This window comes from Ursus americanus, chromosome 17 (genome assembly GCF_024610735.1).
Source record: "Ursus americanus isolate L20-20 chromosome 17, mUrsAme1.1.p, whole genome shotgun sequence".
Classification (NCBI taxonomy): Eukaryota; Metazoa; Chordata; class Mammalia; order Carnivora; family Ursidae; genus Ursus; species Ursus americanus.
In genome coordinates this window covers 3,400,959-3,419,911 of record NC_142143.1, presented here as the reverse complement: position 1 = coordinate 3,419,911, position 18,953 = coordinate 3,400,959, and the positions used below count along the sequence as shown (strand labels likewise).

At 59.4% G+C, this 18,953-nt stretch overlaps 1 protein-coding gene across 2 annotated transcripts in view; it reads right to left on the bottom strand.

Annotated features, from left to right (window-relative positions):
- The window catches only part of CELSR1 (cadherin EGF LAG seven-pass G-type receptor 1), a 134,197-nt gene that overhangs the window by 23,570 nt on the left and 91,674 nt on the right, over nucleotides 1-18,953 (bottom strand). For both annotated transcript variants that reach the window (XM_087868610.1, XM_087868609.1), the window contains exons 6-18: nucleotides 17,211-17,368; nucleotides 16,088-16,251; nucleotides 15,541-15,666; nucleotides 14,230-14,396; nucleotides 8,822-9,007; nucleotides 7,685-7,798; nucleotides 6,645-6,819; nucleotides 5,887-6,028; nucleotides 4,177-4,297; nucleotides 2,385-2,568; nucleotides 1,939-2,040; nucleotides 1,198-1,292; nucleotides 516-725 (exon numbers count right to left, since the gene is read on the bottom strand). In XM_087868610.1, coding sequence (XP_087724736.1) covers nucleotides 516-725; nucleotides 1,198-1,292; nucleotides 1,939-2,040; nucleotides 2,385-2,568; nucleotides 4,177-4,297; nucleotides 5,887-6,028; nucleotides 6,645-6,819; nucleotides 7,685-7,798; nucleotides 8,822-9,007; nucleotides 14,230-14,396; nucleotides 15,541-15,666; nucleotides 16,088-16,251; nucleotides 17,211-17,368 — 1,944 coding nt within the window. The remainder of the gene's footprint in view (nucleotides 1-515; nucleotides 726-1,197; nucleotides 1,293-1,938; nucleotides 2,041-2,384; nucleotides 2,569-4,176; nucleotides 4,298-5,886; nucleotides 6,029-6,644; nucleotides 6,820-7,684; nucleotides 7,799-8,821; nucleotides 9,008-14,229; nucleotides 14,397-15,540; nucleotides 15,667-16,087; nucleotides 16,252-17,210; nucleotides 17,369-18,953) is intronic.

Genomic DNA, 18,953 nt, shown 5'->3' with positions numbered 1-18,953 from the left:
CAGACATTTCTCAGGGGCCAATTACTTACACACAAAACAGGACGGTCTTTGTAGGAGACATCATGGTCTCTGAAAGCCAGACCCCGAGGTGGGAGCAGAGACTCTGGAGGCCCCTTACAAGCTACAGGCTCTTTCTGCCTCAGTTTGCTTACCTATAAAATGGGGCAGTAACCACGCTACATCACAGGACATGTGGGGAGTGAGTGGCTAATTCACGTAGACCACGCAGACCACTGGCCGGTACTAAGGATCAGTTGCCCGCGACCATGAGTGTCCCCTCCACCAGGACCGTGACCTGCCCGTGCCTTTGCCCAAATGCCCCGAACACTTGCACTCAGTCTCACGGGTCACCTGGCCTGACTCAGGTACGGAGTGAAGTGAGGATACAGGGAGCAGCGATCTCGCACAGCTGAGCATGGACCCCCAGCTGCCCTCACGCCCCCACAAGACCACGCGCCCACAGCTCGGCCTCAGCCTGCAGGGCCCCCCGAGGACGACCCGCCGCACGCCCTCACCTGGTGGAAGTCAGCGTCCCGCGTGGCCGCCAGCTCGAAGCCCTGCCGGCCACTCTCGTGCAGGAGGACGCGGGCCAGCAGCTGGTAGGCCGTGCGCACGTCGTTGCCGAACAGCGGGCCGGTGTGCTGCGTGGCATTCCGCAGAGCCTTGGCCAGCCGCAGGGACCGGTCGCCGTCCATCTGCGTCTCGTTCCGGCTCAGCTTCTCGTTCTGGGAAGGGGCAGCACAAGAGACGTTTGCACACCTACCACGGCTGCTTTGCTCCTTCCCGTGATTCAGAAATCTGTTCCTTTCTGGTAGAAACTTCCTTTTTGGACAAGAACTTGAAAACCCCAAAAACCAAATAGGAACATTGGCTGTTAACTCTGGCCCCAAAAAAGAGGGGTTGTCAGGACAAAAAGTGCTGGGAAGGGACACCAAGGGAAGAGGCAGTGACAAAGCGGGAGGTCGGGGGCGGCAGGACAGAATACGGAGACCCCGTGTTTCCAGATCCAGACGCAGGGCTGGTCCTGATGGGAAGAGCAGCTGGGCTCCGCTGCGGGCGCCCAGAGCAGATGTGGGCACGACGGTCCTGAGCCAGGCCCACCCATGGCCAGCGGGATCCGGGGGCCTCGCGCCCGCCCCCCTCCCCGACCCCGCACGCACGCATGCACGTACGTGGCTCCCTAAGGCGAGGGCCTACCATGGCTTTGAGCTCCAGGAAGGAGACAGTGGTGCAATTGAAGAGCTCCGCGGGCAGCCAGCCCTTCTCCCCGCTGCAGTGTCGGACTGCGTTTCCTAGGGAACGGGGCGCAGGGAGGAAACCCTGAAATCCCAGTTGTTAATTCTGCTCGTTGACCTGTTTGTCCCCGAACCCAGTGTGTTCAGCGGAGGTGTGAACCACAGGCCGCCCAGGGCCAGGCAGGTGCCACGGCCACAAAGCCAACCCATGCTCTCTCCCCATGCGCCTGGGGCCACGTCTGAAGCTGCCTGAGCCACGCAGCCGCTGTGAGCAAGTCCACGAAGAGAGAAACCAGCTCCATCATTTGCCAAACACCCACAACGCCCGTGGGCCCTGCGCGTCTGCCACGGATCCAAATCACAGTCATGCACTTTGATGCGTCGTCCTCTCCCTGGGTCTCCAGACACCCCCAGGGCGTGGACACAGCTACCACCCCCATTTGACAAAGGGAACCGGCGCTGGGAACGGGGAAGCGGCCTGTCCGTGTCCTGGCCACCAGGAGCGTATTAACATTTGCATTATGGCCTTTCCAGGTTTTGTCATTTATTATTAAGGAACAAGGTTTTATTTTCCCCCAACTTTGCCTAAGAAATGTCCACGCAGAACATCCCATGAGTTCTGATGCCTCAGCCAAGTCTCCCACAAGCCACATGCCTTGACCGAGTTCCTGCCTGGAATGATGCCACGGGCCACGGTACTCACCCACGGATCCCCTGGGGCACGGCACCGCCGCCGGCTGCCCGAACTTGGTCTGCGGCCACCAGATGCCAGCCTCAAATGCTCTGGGACATCCGTTGTAGATCACTGGGGTCACGGGGGGAACGAAGGCTGCTCAGCTGGGCACGGCCATGCCCACAAAGGTGCAGGGCTCTCCGCATCCTCCGCTCCCCCCCCCCCAGGAACCGGACCCCCGCATCTTCCCCGCATCAGTGTTAGAAGGGGGAGGGTGGGACCCAGGCTCTGACCCATGCCCTTCAGGAGGGCCAGGTCAACAGAAGGCCAAGTGAACACTGTCAGACCACCAGGCTGCGGAACACTCTCCAAGCCCCAGGAGGTGTGTGGTACACACGCAGACACGGGCACGCACACAGGAGCCCAGCCGTCCGTCCCTGCGGCGTGGCCTGAAGGGATCAAGGGGCAACTCAGACCTTCACAGCCAAGCGAGGTGACCTCAGCAAAAGGGTTGTCACAGCGGTTGCACTGGCGGCCGATGACGCCGGACTTGCAGACACACTGCCCAGTGTCCATGTCACAGGCCCGGCTGTGGGAGCCGTGCGGGAAGCAGTCACACGGCAGGCACGCATCCTGATCCGGGGGCCTGTAGTAATTCTCCTGCAAAAGCCAGAGCAGCACATGGGACTCCGTCAAGGTTACGGCTGGGCTCCTGGGCCTCGCCCTGCCGCCCTCCACCCACGTTCCCCCACGGGCGGCAGGTGCACTCTCCGGGAAAGCACCCCTCTGACTTCTTAGCTAATACTTGTGACAGCCACCTGCATATCTGTCCTCAAAAATACTCGATTCAAACGGAGATCTATGTACCAGGATGGCCCTTGCAGTGTATTTTTTCATTGTGAGAAGCTGGAAGGCCCCTGAAGGTCCACCACAGGGCAGGCAGGGTGACGGACAAGAGCGTGGGCTTCAGACTGCAAAGTCCCGGGTTTGTGCCCATCTCGGCCTTTTACTGGCCACACCGCCCTTGCCGGTGACTCAGATGTCCCCTGCTGAAGAGTGGGATGGGCTGTGACTTGGGCAGAGCCACGGCCAGTGTCCAGGCCCCCATGTCAGGCAGGGACACGGAACCGTCCCCACAGGGGGTTCCAACCACGTGTGTTTGAGCGCCTGGGCACGAACACATTAGCAGTCACCCTGGGAGGGCAGACGGACGTCACTGTCACCTTTTAGATACCTTTCTGCATTTTTTGTAATTTCCGATGAGAAAAAATTCGAGGCCCGTTTTCCTCAAATCCCCTCCACACCTCCTTCCCCCGCTGCCGCCCACGGATGCGCCAACACCAGCCGTGTGGCTCCGTGTGGCTTGGCCAGTCCTAATCTGCTCCGGCCGGCGCGGTTTTCCATGGAAGCGTTTCAGCAGACAACATTCTGTTTCCGGAAGCGCTGTGGCGCACACAGGACATTCCTGGTATTAAACCGCCACAGTGTGGACGGTCCCCATGACGGCGATCTCCCTTCCGGGCCGGCAAGCCTACGGCTCGATGCACGTGTCCCTCGTCCAGCGAGACAGAGCCTTCCTCTGGGTTTCCAATGACCGGCCGCTCAACAGCCGTGCAGATACGATTCTGAAGGTCCGTGGCCTTTCCCGGGATGCTGTGGGGCCTGGTTTCCCGTGGCTTGGCCCAGAAGCACGGCGGCAGGTCTGACACTGCGAGGAGGTGACTCCGTCCCACACGGAATGACAGATGCCCCCAGGTGGGGGGTAGGCAAAGCTTTTCGTCGTTTAGAAAGTTCAACCATCGTCGAGAGCCCGTCTAATAGAAGCTCAGGGAAACAGCCACGTAGGAGAAGAGTGGTTGGAGGTGAGGATGAGCTAAACTCCCAGAACTTGCTGTTTCCTGTTACCAGCTGGGTGTGGGGCTGAGGACCCAGTTCTCGGGGTCCAAACCAGCGTCCACACGAAGACCGGCCCAGGGCTACTCAGTGTCTCGGTGAGCAGCCATTTCCCTGGGCCCAGGACCTGAGCGCGTGTGTGCAAATGTGTGCAGGTAGACATGGGGGGGGTATGTGTGTGTGCACGTGAGCGTGCACACAGCCACCTCCGGGGGCTCAGGACCTGAGCGCACATGTGTGTGCATGTGTGTGCACACGGGCGTGCGCACATACGTAGGTGTCTGTGCACGTGGGCGTGCAAGCGGCCATCCCTCAGCGTGGCCACCTGAGGCGGGGGTGGGGACGCAGCCGGCGTCTGTCCACGAGCGGGCTCACCTTGCACTGGCACTGCCCGTTGGTCTTGTTACAGTCGGGATCAAAGCCTTTGCTGACGGCACAGTGGCAAGGTCCGCACACGGGGTTCCCCCACCAGCCTTTGGGGCACGGAAGGTCAATCCTGTCGGGGAAACAGGAGAGCAGAGGGAAGGTGTACATAACTGTCTTCGGAGCCAGAGGAAGACGTCGGAGGCCAGGAGCCTCACCTGGCCTGCTTCTGGGCCCCTCCCTCCCCCGGAGTGGCCTCAGTTTCCCCTGCTAGTTCCCATGACCCCTTAGGACCCAGGCGCACGTCTGGGGAGCTTCTACTACAAAAATCTTTGCTAAAATGATGTGTTTGCTCACTTTTTTCTTCTACCCGGAAGACACGGTGAGAACCGCAACCTGGGCTTCCTAGTAGCATGACCTTGACGCGTTCCCTGCAGTGGGGACAGCACTGATCTGTGCTCGCTCTGTCCCAGCACCAACACGATGGCACCCGGCTCACGGGGGAGCTCAGTGACAGTGACCCCACTGCCGGGCCAGCTCCAGCCCCAGTTCCAGCCCCGACGGAGCCCACGGAGCCCGGCTGCCCTGGGCAACCTTCCTGCAGGACCCGGGGTGTCTGTCAGCACAAGATCCCCGGCGGGCAGTTCCTGAACACGGGGTTCTGGGGCATCCATGCTTTCCCGGGTGCCCGGAGGCAAACACTGCCCACGGCTCCCAGACGCCCACAGACGTGACACGCGCTGCTATCAGCTCCGTGCAGCCCTGGGCTGGGCCCGGTGGGTTCGGGATCATGACGCGGGCCCAGTCCTGCCCTTGAGGGCCCAGCAGGCCTCGAGATGTGGGACATCGAAGGTCACGAGATCAGGCTCGCCCCTCCGGGCTCTGGCCGCTGCCTGTCGCTGTCACCCCTCACCCACTCTCAACCTGGCCATTCACCTGAGCGTCACCTGCAGACCCACCTGTGGGATGCGCACCCCAAGCAAATCCTTCAGGCCCCTCAAAACGAAGTGCCGCCCGGGGCTACTGTCTCGGCTGATGGCACTGCCTCCACCCACCCGCCTGGCGGTCAACCTCCTACTCACTCGCTCACCCAGCAAGCAATTATTAAGTACTGACGGTGTACACAGCACGGGCATAAAATAACCACAGCAGAACGGCTTGGCCAGGGGCTCCAGTCAGACGGTCACAGATCTGCATTTATAGTGGGGGGAACCCCAGAGCTGTGGGGCACCCCTTCTCCCTCCAGCCTCCTCAGCCCTCTGTGCCTGCAATGCCAGCTCCCGGGGACACGATCAGCCTCCGGGCCGCCCCCGCCCCTGCCTCCAGCTTCTGCCTGCTCCTCCCGCGCTCCACGTGGCAGCCCGGCCCGTCTGAGACCCAGCCTCCAGCCCGCCACGTGTCTGCAGGGCTTCGCGGCCACCACAACGCCACGCTCTGTTCCCGGCTCGCAGGGCAGGTCCCTGCACCTCAGCACCCCCTGCTTCGTACGGCGGGGCTCCAGATGCAGGCGCCATGCCGTATGTTTCTGGAGTGGAGACACGCTCACACGGGTTTGTCTGAGATGCTTGGTTAGATTCTCATTCATTTCATGACAAATTTGGGGGAAAAATAGCCTGTGCCCACGTGATCCACAATTCTATGTCTCTTTGCGTGAAATGACCAAGAGGAGAAGGGACGTCGGAGGAGACGTGGCGGCCGGACTCCGCAAGGGGGTGCTCTTACTTGTTCTCGCAGTACTGGCCGTAGTGGCTGGACCCGCACTCGCACACGTAGCCCCGCGGGGAGCCGGGCTTGTGCACGCACGCCGAGACGTGCTCGCAGGGGTTCAGCTGGCACACGTCCACACACTGCCTTCCGAAGTACCCTGTCGGGACAGGCCGGCATTATCGCCACCCCAGAACCTGCCCGCGACACCCCACGCCCCCCTCCAGAGCCAGAGCCTCTAGGTTAGGACATCTGAGCCATCTGTGTCTTCCCCAAACCCCACTTCCTATGCTCCGCTCCCACAGAGGGCCGGTGTGGAGGCGCGCAGAGTCACGGGACACACCAACGTTCGGTGGGTCGGACCTGGAAGGAGCAGGCAAGAGGTGTGGGGGAGGGAGGCCCGGCCGCCCCAGGTCGCACGGTGGATGGGTAGTGGGTGCGTACGATCGCAGCACCTCAAACTCCAGGCGGCCACTGGAAGTATAATCTTTGAAAGTGTGGCTTTTCCAGGAATCCTCTCCCTCACCTCACCATGTGCCCTGAGGATAAAGCCTGGAGTGTCCCCCCCGTGTCCCAAGTGAGGGCCAGACGTGGGAAGGCACTTTGAGAAGAGAGGGCCCCACTCCTTAGTCACAAGACAAGGCTCAGGCCTCCACAGAGCCACAGCACTGACGGGGCTGCTCCGGCCTCGCCTTTCCCGACATATCCTCAACCCCAAAGCGCTGGCCCGTGCTGACGGGCTTCAGGACAAGGGGGTGCAGGCGTGGCACTCCCACCTTTGTCACAGACGCAGGAGTAGCTGTCCCAGGCGTCCTGGCAGCGGCTGTGCTGAGGGCAGGGGCTGGAGGTGCACGGGTCCTCCATGTCACAGCCGTCCTTCACCCTGACCTTGAGGGCGTCGTTCATGTTCAGCGTGGCGATGTTGGTGGATGTCTCCCCCATTCTCACTCCCTGAGTTAAGAGGGGCAGGCGGATTTAGTTCAGCGTCTTGGGGTTGAAGGAAACTCAAAAGGTAAACAGGGGTTAAGAGAGCCCCAAGTTCTCTCTGGTCCCCAAAGCAACGCCTTGTTGTGGAGAACCGGGACCGGCGTGGGGAACGGCAGGGTCACTGGAGTGTGCTCCAGGCAGGTAGACCAGCTGCCTGGAAACGAGGACCGCGTGAGTCCACATTCCCACAGTTCCATGGCTGGTGTCATGACGAGAAAGTACTGAGGGTAGCGGGAGGGTGTGGCCACTGATGAAGGCGGGCGAGACAGCTCGTGGGAGAAGGGGCACCCCGCAGAGGATGCAGACCACGTGGGGCCACGCACGGCAAGTTCCACGCGGGAGGATGGTGGAGAGGTGGATGGGGGCCGCCCGCTGTGGGGGGCAGTAAAGGGGAAGGCACGTGGGGGTTTATTTCTCTGCCACAGGAGGCCAGGAGGACATGAGCAGACCTATTGGCCGAACAGCTCACTCCGGCCGCCGCTAGGACACCTGCTCCAGGGGCGATGATGGCACCCATTCAGGTGAGCGGGGGGGCAGGGCAGAGGGGGCAGAGGGGGCAGAGGGGGCCAGGGAAGGCAGCGAGGGCCACATTCCAGATGGGACATGAATGCCCAGCTGCAGGTGGCGGACTGTGGCATGGTGATGGGGATGCAGGGGGAGGTCCGGAGGGGGACTGTGGGGCGGAGGGGTCTAAGTTGGATCTGCTAAGGTTGGCTTGAGACAAATTATTCATCTACTGAAAACCAGCAGGTTGACCAATGGCACCGCGTATGGTGCGGGCGGCCCCTGAGCCAGCTGTGAGGGGGCGGCCCCCATGGCTCTGTCCTACCTGCATGCAGCCCCGGAAGCCGTGGCGCACCGTGACCTTATCTTCCGACACGCCGCCCATGACGATGCTTCTCATCTTCAACCCCGGAAGCTGGTTCCCGATCTGCACCGTGTCCTGCGCAAGGAGAAGGGGGGCTACATCCACCATGCTGGAAACATCTTCTGGGAAGAACACGCTTGGAAGCTAAAACAAGGTCACGCTGGCAAACTCCCCACAGCCCGAGGGCGTGTGGGCCTCCAAACAGGGGGGTGAGCCGGGCTGCCTGTGTGTGACGGGCAGGAGTGGGCACTGGGTTGCAGGACACATGTCCACATTCCAGCACAGCCAAGATGGCCAGCTGGGGGCCACGGGCAACCCTGCCAGCTCTGTGACGGGCGCCACTAATGAGCCACTCCAAGACAACGCTGGGGAACTAGGGAGATGGCAGCCAATCTAACATACGTCCTCCGTGGCAGGAACCTAAGGAAGTCCCCGCCGGACCCTCAGGGCCTGGAAGGCTGCACGCTGAACACAGCAGCAATTTATTCTCAGAACCAAGTGGGAGACGAGCCTAGACTCAAGGGCACAAAAATCACGAGGAGGCCCTGAAGTGTCCCAGAAAAAAGGCCTCCTGTTACTGCCTGCAAACCATGGAAATCCCGTGTGACTCACCAAGCGTGCTGTGAGCAAGCCCTGCCTGGAACGCCACTGGCCCATCGGCACTGGGGCACCTGTCTGGTGTCCCTCGGCCCCTCTGGTTCCCGGGGCTCCTCTGCTCACCCACCTCCATGCACCACCCACGCTGAGGGAAAGGACCCCAGAGGCATAGAACCAAGCACGCGGTCGTTACTCAGGACAGCTTTGCTAGAAGAAACCAGTGCGGACGGCGCGAATGGCGCGAATGGCACGATGACGGGACACCCAGACAGACAGAGTCTGGTTCCTGAGTCCGGGAGCCGACCGTCTGGAAAGGGGCTGAGGTACAGATGCTGGTGACCACAGCATAAGGCAGAATGCGAGATCAAACTCAGGGGGACCCAGAATGTGTGTCCCCAAATCCTCTAGGGCTCTGGGAGGTCCTGGCACACGAGGGGTCACTGTTCTCCCATGGGCCCAGTGAAGGCGTCTGTTCCAAAGAGGGTACGGGTGCCAACTCACCTGGTCCAACCCATAGTCCAAGGTCATGACCGCCAGATACTTGATGTCTTTGCCCTCTTTGGCGCTCTTCAGTTCTATCAGCAGGTGGTGCCACGCCCCGTCAGTCACACGTGACCTGGACAAGCTCACGGACGCCACGTCTGAGGGACCATGGGACACCTCGAACTGGACATAGTTGTTTAGGATCTGGAGGACAGGGAAAGCCAGACCTGCCCACTGAGGTGATGACAACAGGACAGAAAATGCTTTGTAGTCACATAAATAACAAAGCCGTACAAACAGACCTACTGCAGGGCCCTGGGCCAAAGACAGACCTAAAAATGAGGCCAAGTTTAACTTCTTACTCTTGCCTGTATCACTCTTCAGACTTATGTGCCTTTTTCTGTGGCAAGAAGTGTCAAATGTGGACAGAGGGCAGGTAAGATAAAGCCCATTGGACTTAATTACTGGGAACAACCACAGATTCAGGTGAGTACTGAGCTCTTACTTTTGGAGGCATGCGTTCCACTTTACGAGACGGGAGTCAGACCACCATGTTTACGTATACGTACAAAAAAAACAGCCACGGGCAAAGTAACTGGCCTAAGACGTTCATGTTTTAAGAAAACATAGCCAGGAGTCATGCCACGATCTTATTTGCCCTGATGAAGGACTGGGTAGTTTGGACCAACCCTCCCCCGGAGAACACCTAGAAACAGAAGACAAACACTAAAGCACAGCTGTCTGAAGGCATGAGAATGACTCAAAGCAGAGTTAGAGAGCCATAGATAAAGCCATATAGAGCCATAGGTAGAAAATGGAAATCTGCAGAAGTGAGTTTGGTGTTCGCTTCCGCTGATGGTTGCCACCTGGTTCTGGAAGACACAGCTGAGCCTCGAAGCTGAGCAAAGCCTTCCAGGCTCCTGGGGCTGGGATGATAAAAGCTGGGATTTGGAGCCCAGCCTGGGTGTGTGGAGGTGCCTGCTGGAAGCAAACACGAGGGACAGCGACAGCACCATTCTACTTTCAAATTCTCACTGCATCTTCAAAATGATGCTCAGCACTCAATCAAAAATAACCAAGTATTGGAGGAGACAAGACAGTGTGCGTGAAAACCAAGAGAAGCAAGAGAGAGTGGATGGAAACAGGCGGCCCCCCACCCCGCCCAGGGAATCCATAAGATAGAATCATCAGATACAGACTTGAGAACAATAATGGGAACCACAGAACTTTCAAGGAAACAGACTCAGGTGACCATTAGACTCTTATTTTTGTGGATAAATGTTCCATTTCGGGAGACGAGATTCAAGCTACCCAGTTTAAAGACGCATAAGGTGGGGAAATAGCACTGCAACTCACCTATGATACTCGTGTTGAAAGATCGTTTCAAGCAAAAGAATAGCTTAGAAAAACAACAATAACAATTATTAATGCACTGTTTAAAAGAGACGCACCTAAAATATAAAGATTCGGAAGTGTTGAAAGTAAAAGGCCAGAAAAAGATACATCATGTAAACACCAACCGAAAGAAATCTGGTGTAGCTCTATGAATGAGACGAAGTAGACTTGAAGGCAATCAAAGGAATTCTAGAGATAAAAGTGACTTTCATAATGATGACAGAGTTGCTTGTCCAGGAAGATAAAACAATTCTAAACTTGTATGCACCTAATAACACAGCCTCAAAATGTACAAAGTGAAACTTGACAGAACTAAAAGGGGAAAGAGATAAATCCACAAAGAGCGCTGCAAACTTTTTAAACTCATTTCTCTCAGTAATGAGCAGAGACCAAAAAAAAAAAAAAATCAATATGACATAGTAGGTCTGAACACCCCACTAAGCAAACTTCATTCACTTGTATATAGGACACTACAGAACATAACTGCTAACACACATTCTTTCAAGGTATAGGGGGGACATTCACAAAACAGATGAAATGCTGGGCTGTGAAGCAAGTCTCATGCATTTCAAAGGTCTGAAATCATACAGCATGCCTTCTCTGACCTGCAACTATGCCAGAATCAACAACAACATGATTTACTAGAAAATGCCACCTGTTTGCTGACTCAGAAACATACTCCTAGGGGCGCCTGGGTGGCTCAGTCAGTTAAGTGTCTGACTCTGGATTCTGGCTCAGGTCTTGATCTCAGGGTTGTGGGATCGAGCCCCACTTTGGGCTTCATGCTCAGTGCAGAGTCCACTCGAGGTTCTCTCCTTCTCCCTTTCCCTCGCCCCCCCCCACTTCCGTGCATGGGTATTCTCTCTTAAATAAATAAAATCTTTTTAAAAAAAAATTTTTTTTTTTTGAATGAAAAAGAGAGCATGCACAAGCTTGGGTGGGAGAAGGGACAGAGGGAGAGAGAGAATCCCTATCAGGCTCCATGCCCAGCACACAGCCCAACGCAGGGCTCGATCTTAAGACCCTGAGATCATGACCTGAGCTGAAATTAAGAGTCAGATGCTCAACTGATAGAGCCACCAGGCGCCCCAAACACACTTCTAAACACCTCATGGATCAAAAAAGAAATCGTGATAGAAAAGTAGAAGATATTTTTAACTGATTATAAAGATAATGCAACTAATAATGCGGTCTGGGTTAGTCTTCATCGAGAGTGAAATCAAGGTGACTTTTCACCGTTTGATGCTGCGTCCCCTTTTGCCCACGGCACTTGCAGCCCACCTCCCTCATCTCCCTGGCTGTGCTCTTTCACCATCCTTGCCAACAAAAGCCCAAGGCCAGTAGATCAACAATGAAAATGACATCTGTCCACACACAAAGGCGATAGCATGAATCCCAGGCCCACGTGCAGTGACTGCTTGGCCCCCTCCGGTCTGTCACGGGATTTAAGAGGGGCACTCCACAATAGCCAGGTGATCCCCCTTGACAATGCAGGCGGAGTGAGGGCGCCTGAGAGCAATTACCCAAATTGTGTGGGCTGCAGCGTGACTACGGAGCTGGCTTGGCCTGCCGCCGACGCCAGGAACACCTACGCTGTTGCCCACAGAGCTCACAGGCCTGCAGGAGGCCTGCCTTCAAACACACCACGTAGAGATAACCCAGAACATTCCCCTAGTGCCCAGCTGACCGGCCTTCGGGGCCTGGAGTGGCCTTCTGGGTGGCCACTGGGGTCTGGAGGATCCCCCCCAAGGCCACCAGTCTTGCCACCCAGCCTTCCACGGGAAGGAGCTGGCCACAGTCCCTGGCATAAAAAATCTAAACTTTTGGATTAACTACCTGTAACGTAATTACTCAAACAATACGGGAGTCTGTGGCTCTCACTGTCGTTCCTCCCAAAAGCGTACTTTTTTCCTACAGAGACCCCCTCCCCCCGCCAAAGGACAACCTGCAAGTCCAGTCCATCACCGGAGTCGCAAACAGCCAGTTTAATTTGTTCCAACAGTTGAAACAACCACAGAGAAAAAAAACCATCCCGAGGCAGAACCGTGCTTGCCAAGTGCTGGCCCAGAGCTAGCCTCTGGGGCTGCTGGTAAACCTACAAAATCACAAGCTAATGAGGGAAACACAATGACAGCTGTAATTACGAGACATGCAGACTGCACCTTCAGGACGACCTGAACGGGCCCGTGCCGGGCTGCTGCTGAGCGGGAGAGAGCGGGAGAGGCTTCCGCCGGGGGCTTGGACCCCCAGCCCCCTGCCCGCACACGGTTAGTCACGGCCCCCTGTCTGTGGGCACGTCTGGGGCCTGCCTGTCCACCGGGAGCCCTTGGGGTCCCGCCCCCGCTGACCTCCGACACGGAGCTCACAGAGGGCACTGGGCAGTGCCTCTGTCCCCGGCCGCTGTCCCTGCCCCTCACAAGTGTTTCCAGGCGGGCAGCCCACAGGGGCGATGGAAGGGGGCTCTGTGGACGCCACAGAGTCTGGGTGATGAGGGACAAGGCTTCCCTGGAACAAAAAGAGATTGGGGTGGACGCTCCGTGGGGGCCATCTCACGTCTGACCTCCTCTGACCCCAGCACAGCCCGCTTTGCCTGGGAACTAAGTCCACCCCGCACTGGGCAGAGCAGTCCCCGTGCCCAGGGCACTGGACAGCAGGGACACACAGCTCCGTGAGGAACGCCCCCCGCACTGCCAGGGGAGCCGTCACAGCCAGGCAGGCTGCCCTGGGAGCACAGTGGGGTGCTCCCGGGGCAGCCTGGGCCCGAGACGGAAGACTGTGAATGACCCGCGCGAAGGAGGTCAGTGCCCCTGTGTACCCACGTCCTCCATCACAATCACACACACAGACATTCGCAGACACACACGTGCGCACACACACACACGTATGCACACACACGTACACGTACTGGAAGGAAACTCCCGAAGACAGACAGGAAGAAGCAACCTGGCTACAGAATTCCTTCTAACTCCGGGTCCCACAGGCTGCTGTCGTGTCGGGAGGCAGAACGGGTCTGGAAAGGGCCACGAGGTGGCCCTTCTAGCAGGGAGAGCCCCCAGGTGTGGCCCCCCGGTCGGGGGGGCTCAGAGGTGCAGGGTTTGCTCAAGAACCTCCCGTCCCCCTGTCACTGCAGACAAAAAGCCCCAGGCCCCCCGAACACAGAGTGTCCCGGACCCTCCGACACATCAAAACCCCAGGCCGGCAGCGAGGGTGAGGGTTTGTGGCTGCGGCCGCCAGGCCACTCGGCCAGCCCGCTGGGGTCGCGGGGTGACCTGACAACCTGCAGGAACGCCCTTTGTTCCCCCAAACGAAACCTCTGCAGAGCTGGGAAGATGCAAGGGGGAGCTGTTTGTGGAGTGAAAACTAGGGAAGACAGCATGTTAAAATCATGTGAAGGTTTTGGGAACTGCTTACCCGACGTTTTAAATCAACAAAACAGTAAACTCCAGAAGACTAAGAGAGCACACGCGTAAGGAGATTCCAAGCTCAAGAGGACCCTTAGGGCCCCCCAGCCCACACGGCCCCTCAAGCACGCGGCCACAGCCTGCCTCCAGCCTCGGGCCCCCCAGCCCCACCCACAGGTGCTCGCCGTCTCCCGCAGTTCCCGAAATGCCCGGGGGCCACAGCCGCGGGCTAAAACACACCTCGGCCGAGTTTGGCAGCCGAGGAGCCGGGCTACTGGGCCCAGCCAGCCCCGCACAGACTCCATCTCGGCGATAAAGGAAGAAAGGAAGCGCTGGAATCGACCCCCCCTGTGGGAATCGTAGCTGCACACTGGAGGCCCTGCACTCTTCCCGGGTATGAATGGCGAGATTGTGCGGCCGGCTGGGAAAGCAGGCTCGTGTTTCCTTTCTTCCTCACACCGGGGACCCCGCCGGGCCGGTGCGGGCAGAGGGGGGCGGCGAGTGGCGAGGTTCCTTCCCTGCCCGTGGGCACTGGCGGCCCGTGCGGAGCAGCCTGGGAGCTCTGGCTGTACCACTCAGGTGCCCGGGGAGGGGCCCTGCCGCTGCCGGGGGGACGTGGTTCTCCCTCACCTGGAGATGGAGCCTGGAGGACGCGCCTGCCGTGGCCTCCATCAGCACGCCGTCCTCCTTCCTGGTCCGGAACATGAGCCCCAGGTACCAGGGCACGGAGATGGTGATGTCCAGGTCGCTCCAGGACACGAGGCTCTCCCCGCTGAAGCGCTGGGGGTGAGGCATGACTGCGGACACAGAAACGCAGAGCCCCAGACATCAGACGTGCCTCGGAGAACCTTTTTCAGTTGCAGGGGGCAGGACAGGTTCCGGGGGGCGTGGGGGGACTTTTCATTTCAATACAAAGGCCGCTGTCAGACTTCATGTGGCCAGCATCTAGTCCTGAGTCCAGGAGCCCCAAGCTTACAGAAGCCCACCCCCTGGGGCACCTGCCACCTTCCTGGGGGGTGAGGCTGAGGCCAGGGGGTGTGTGGGGTTCTCAGGCCTGGCCAGGGCATGACAAGGGGCTCTCAGGCTGGATAGAAAGCAGAGCGTGGGGGCTCAGAATCCTTGGGCTCAGCAGCTGGGGTGCTGGGGGGGCCCTGTGAGCACAACCCAGCTGTCCCGCCCCACACCTCCTGGGTGGGGAGCCAGGGGCAGGAGCAGGGTCTCCCGCTGGGACAGTGTGAGCCTGCAGTGAATACCGCACACATGTGCCAGCACCCCCATCTCAACCTGCAGTCTAACCAGCCCTCATCTGTGTCTGCGGTAGGCTCTGACCCCCAGGCATGCAGGCCCCTGTCGCTCTATTCCTGGTGATAGGCATGGAGGTGGGGAGGCCACGGGCCAGCCGAGAGCTCCAAGATACTTGGGGGGGACCAGGGAGGTGGCAATGGGTGGATCGAGAGCGCATGCCATCTGTCACACTTGGGGGTGCCAGACGGGCCCTGTGTGTCACAGAGGGGCACCCCCCAGGTGGGGCGGCACGGTCATCACACGAGGCTTTAGAGCCGAGCGGCCAACAGCACAGACCACGCCAGCTGGGGGCTGCCTCCGGGGGCGACAGCCTCCCGCGCCCTGGGCTGTCTGTTTCCTGCTCTTATGAACCCAGAGCTGGCATCTGTTTTCTCTGGCACAGCCACGGCTGGGCTCGCGGCCTCCATAACAGGAACTCGGGGCGTGGGCCACTGTCCACCCAGCTGCCGCCCCAGCTTCCTGCCCGCACCCCCCAGCCTCTCACCCCTGCCGGGTCCCGTGCATGCTCCTACACCCCAGCGGGGCCCACGCCATGGGACATACATGCCACCAGAGGCCGCAGCTCTGGACGTGCAGGCCCATGTGAGCCCGAAGGCCCCGGAGCAAGGTCTCCAAGGCCGGGAGCCAGCCCCTCACCTTGCTCGCAGTTCTTGCCGCCGAACCGGAGCGGGCACTCACAGAGGTAGGTGTCCCACCTGCTGACACACGTGCCCCCATTCTGACACCAGGTCCCCTCACAGAAGTTCCTCTGAGCAGCGCAGCCTGGAAGCACAGAGGGGGAAACACGAGTGGCTTGTGCCTCGGTCGGGGGGACCGGTCCCCGTTTCCTAACACCGACCCATGCGGTGGGAAGACAGCCCCGCGAGCAACAGCCCTGAGGGGAGGCAGGCCGGCCCGCGACCCTCTGGCGGCAGTAAGACCATCAGACCTGAAGTGGTACAGGACACACTGCCCGTCCTGCCAGCTGGCCGAGTCACCTGGTGACACGCTTGAGTGCCCCGTCCAGCCCAGTGGCGTCACTGGCACCCCACATTGCAGAACGCCCAGGACCAAGAGCAGCACATCCGTGAGCCAGGGCTCCCCTCCTGGAGGCCCACGGCGGGGGCACACAGGCTCGGTTCTAGAGGAAGTCACTGCCCGGGCTGTGGAGGTGGCCCTCCCCTGCGTGGCCCCCACGCCGTACCTGCCCTGGTGCCGTTGTTAGCAATGAAGCTGGCCATGTCCACGTTCCTCCCATCCACAGACAGGTTCCGCATGCAGCCCACAAACTGGCGATTGCGCACCGGGAAGGCTTCGGGCAGGTTGGGGACGCCTCCCAGGAGCAGAGGGCCGGTCAGATCCAGGGACCTGGGGATGCAAAGCCAGCCCCTCTGACCTCTGCATCTGGCTGGCCAGAGGCGGTGTGGGGCTCCTGACGCTGCCGCCACCCGGACACACACAATGTCAGTAACTGAATAGGGAGGCAGGCGGCCAACAGGCCAGAACGCAAAAGGCAGGTCTTACTCCTAGGGCCACCACTGGCCCCTCGAACCCGCATCAGATCCAGACAAACGGAGTCCCGCCCACGGCCCAGGCCAGGCCAGCCCAAGCAGAAGGAGCAGCCCAGCGGGCTCGAGCCCGTGCCAAACGGTGACACTACCTGCCCTGACCTCCGATGACCTTGAAGAGCTCACAGCAAACGAGAGGCCTGGTTCCGCGTGAGCAGCTGTGCGGCCTCAGGCAAGGGGTCTAATCTCCCTGGCGACACTTTTCTCATCAGTAAAATGGGCCCGATCGCACCTCCACCACAGCGGCCGCAGAAGCTCGGCGAGGACCGGGGGTCTAACTGCGGACTTCAGAAGCTTACTGAAGACTCCACCACAACACGGTTAAGAAGGACTAGGAACGTCTGCTCTGGCCGGGGAGACTGGCCTGACAGCTGTCTGCACCGACAGTCTGGTTTCTGAGCGAGGATGCGCTGCAGAAACCCTCCAGGATCGAACGGAGGGAGGGTTACTGGACCACGGGGACCCGTGCCCGATGGATCGAGGCCAGCCTACCCCACAGTCTCTGGGGCCCTCAGGCCAGCCGTCACAATGGCGGGCCTGGCCTGGCCGTTACATCGGCACAAGTGATAAGGGGACTTATTCTAGAAGGTTCTAACGTGTGGGAGGGAAGGTGGGACTCTGACTTCAGCCTGGATTGGGGCTGCCAGGGTGCTGAGCCCACGGTGCCCGGCATCGGGGTCCTGCCCCGGACGACCCTGTTGGGGAGCAGTAGTCATGGGGGGAGGGGGCTGCGTGGGCCTCCCCATCCCGGATGCTCACTTCTTGGAGCCGCTCTGTGTGCCCTGGGCAGCGCAGCTGTAGTTCCCGACGAGGCTGCCAAAGCGCACAGCCACGGCCGTGTCACAGTCGTCCACGGTCACCACAGCCACCTTCTCTCCAGACGGCCCATGGGGCAGGCCCAGGCGGCCGATGTTGGGCTGCAGGAAGAGAGAACACAGAAGGCATCAGCGTGTGCTCCCACCAGCCGGCACGTGCCGCCCGCTCATGGGTGCTGAGGACACGGGAAGGCCACGTGTGGACAGCCTTGTTTTAAACTAGTTCCCCAAACCAGCTGTACTGGGTACCCTTAAAGTGTATGTTCTTCCCAGAACCTCGGAACGCCACCCTCCGTGGAAATAAACGGTCTGCAGATGTAATGAGCTGAGACGAGGTCACACTGCAGCAGGGTGGACCCTGGTCCCATGCGACTGGGGACCTCACAAGGCTCAGACACCGAGCCACAGGGAGAAGGCCGTGTGGCGATGGAGGCAGACAGGGTGAGGCGCCCCAGGCCAAGCAGCACCAGGGGCAGCCAGCACCACCAGCGCCTGGAGAGACAAGGAGGGAGCTTGGCCCTGCTGACAGCTCGATCCTGGACGTCCGGCCTCTATAACTGTGACGGGACACTTTCTGGTGTCCTAACCACACAGTTTGTGGTAGTCTGTTACACAGCCAATGCCAAAACCCAGAGACGCCTCCTTCCGAATACTCCGCCTGGGAGTCCAAGCGTCGGCTGGACCCGCGGCCACGCCTCCTGACCACGGTCCTGCTCACCCCTCCGCGTTCCCAGAGTGTGGAACCCCGGGGGCTCCCAGTCACTCCTGGGCCCTGGACTTTTCTCGTCCTGGGATGACCCTCCCGTGCCCTTTACTGGCCTGAAGACAGCCACCCTTCCTGCCCCAAGACCGACCCCACTTGCCTCCAAGCTTCTCCCCCCTCAGCCATCCCTGAGGGCCTCACGCACACAGTCTCCCCACCCAGGGCTGGTTCTAAGAATTCCTCCAAAATTGGTGGCTTTGGGTAGAGCTGGCCGGAAGAAGCAGGTCCCCTTCTCAAGGAGGCTGTGGTTAGTGTCTAATGACAGTAACTCCCAGGCAGCCCTGCCCCGTCCCTGGGCACCCCCACCAGTCTCCTGGCCTGCCCCTTGAGGACCCGAGCACGAGCACCCAGACAGCCCCCAAACATGCTTCTGGCACAAGCCTGTGAGCCTGCTCATGCCACCGCATCACGTGAGCACGCGGGTCTCTAAGTTCCCAGAACGGAGCAGGCAGCCAGAGAGCCGACTCGGGCTGGACCAGGCAGCTGAGAACTACCATCCCCATCGGTCCAACCCGGATGAAGACAAGACCTGTCCGCCCGGGGTGGCCTAGATTAACCCCGATGGCGCATGCCAAGTGCCACCTGGCCTCACAATCAGCTCACGGCACACAGGGCTCCTTACTCTCCACAGAGAGGACACGCTCTCCCGGCCCCAGCAGCCCTTCCCATCGCCCCTAAAAACAACACTCAGTGCCCCCACGTGAGAGCTCTGGGGTCTGCTTGAGTTTACAACATGCAGCAATTTTATGCTTCTTTATAATGGTATTGGAAAAAAGAGTTGTAAAAATAAAGAGAATTTAATTAAATCAACACAAAGTCTTTTAATAGGGAAATAACAACTGCACGGTTCATTCAAAAAAAAATCTTCAGGTCTTCAAAGAAGTAAAGAAGTACCCATTCGATTGAGGACACTGGGCTGAAAGG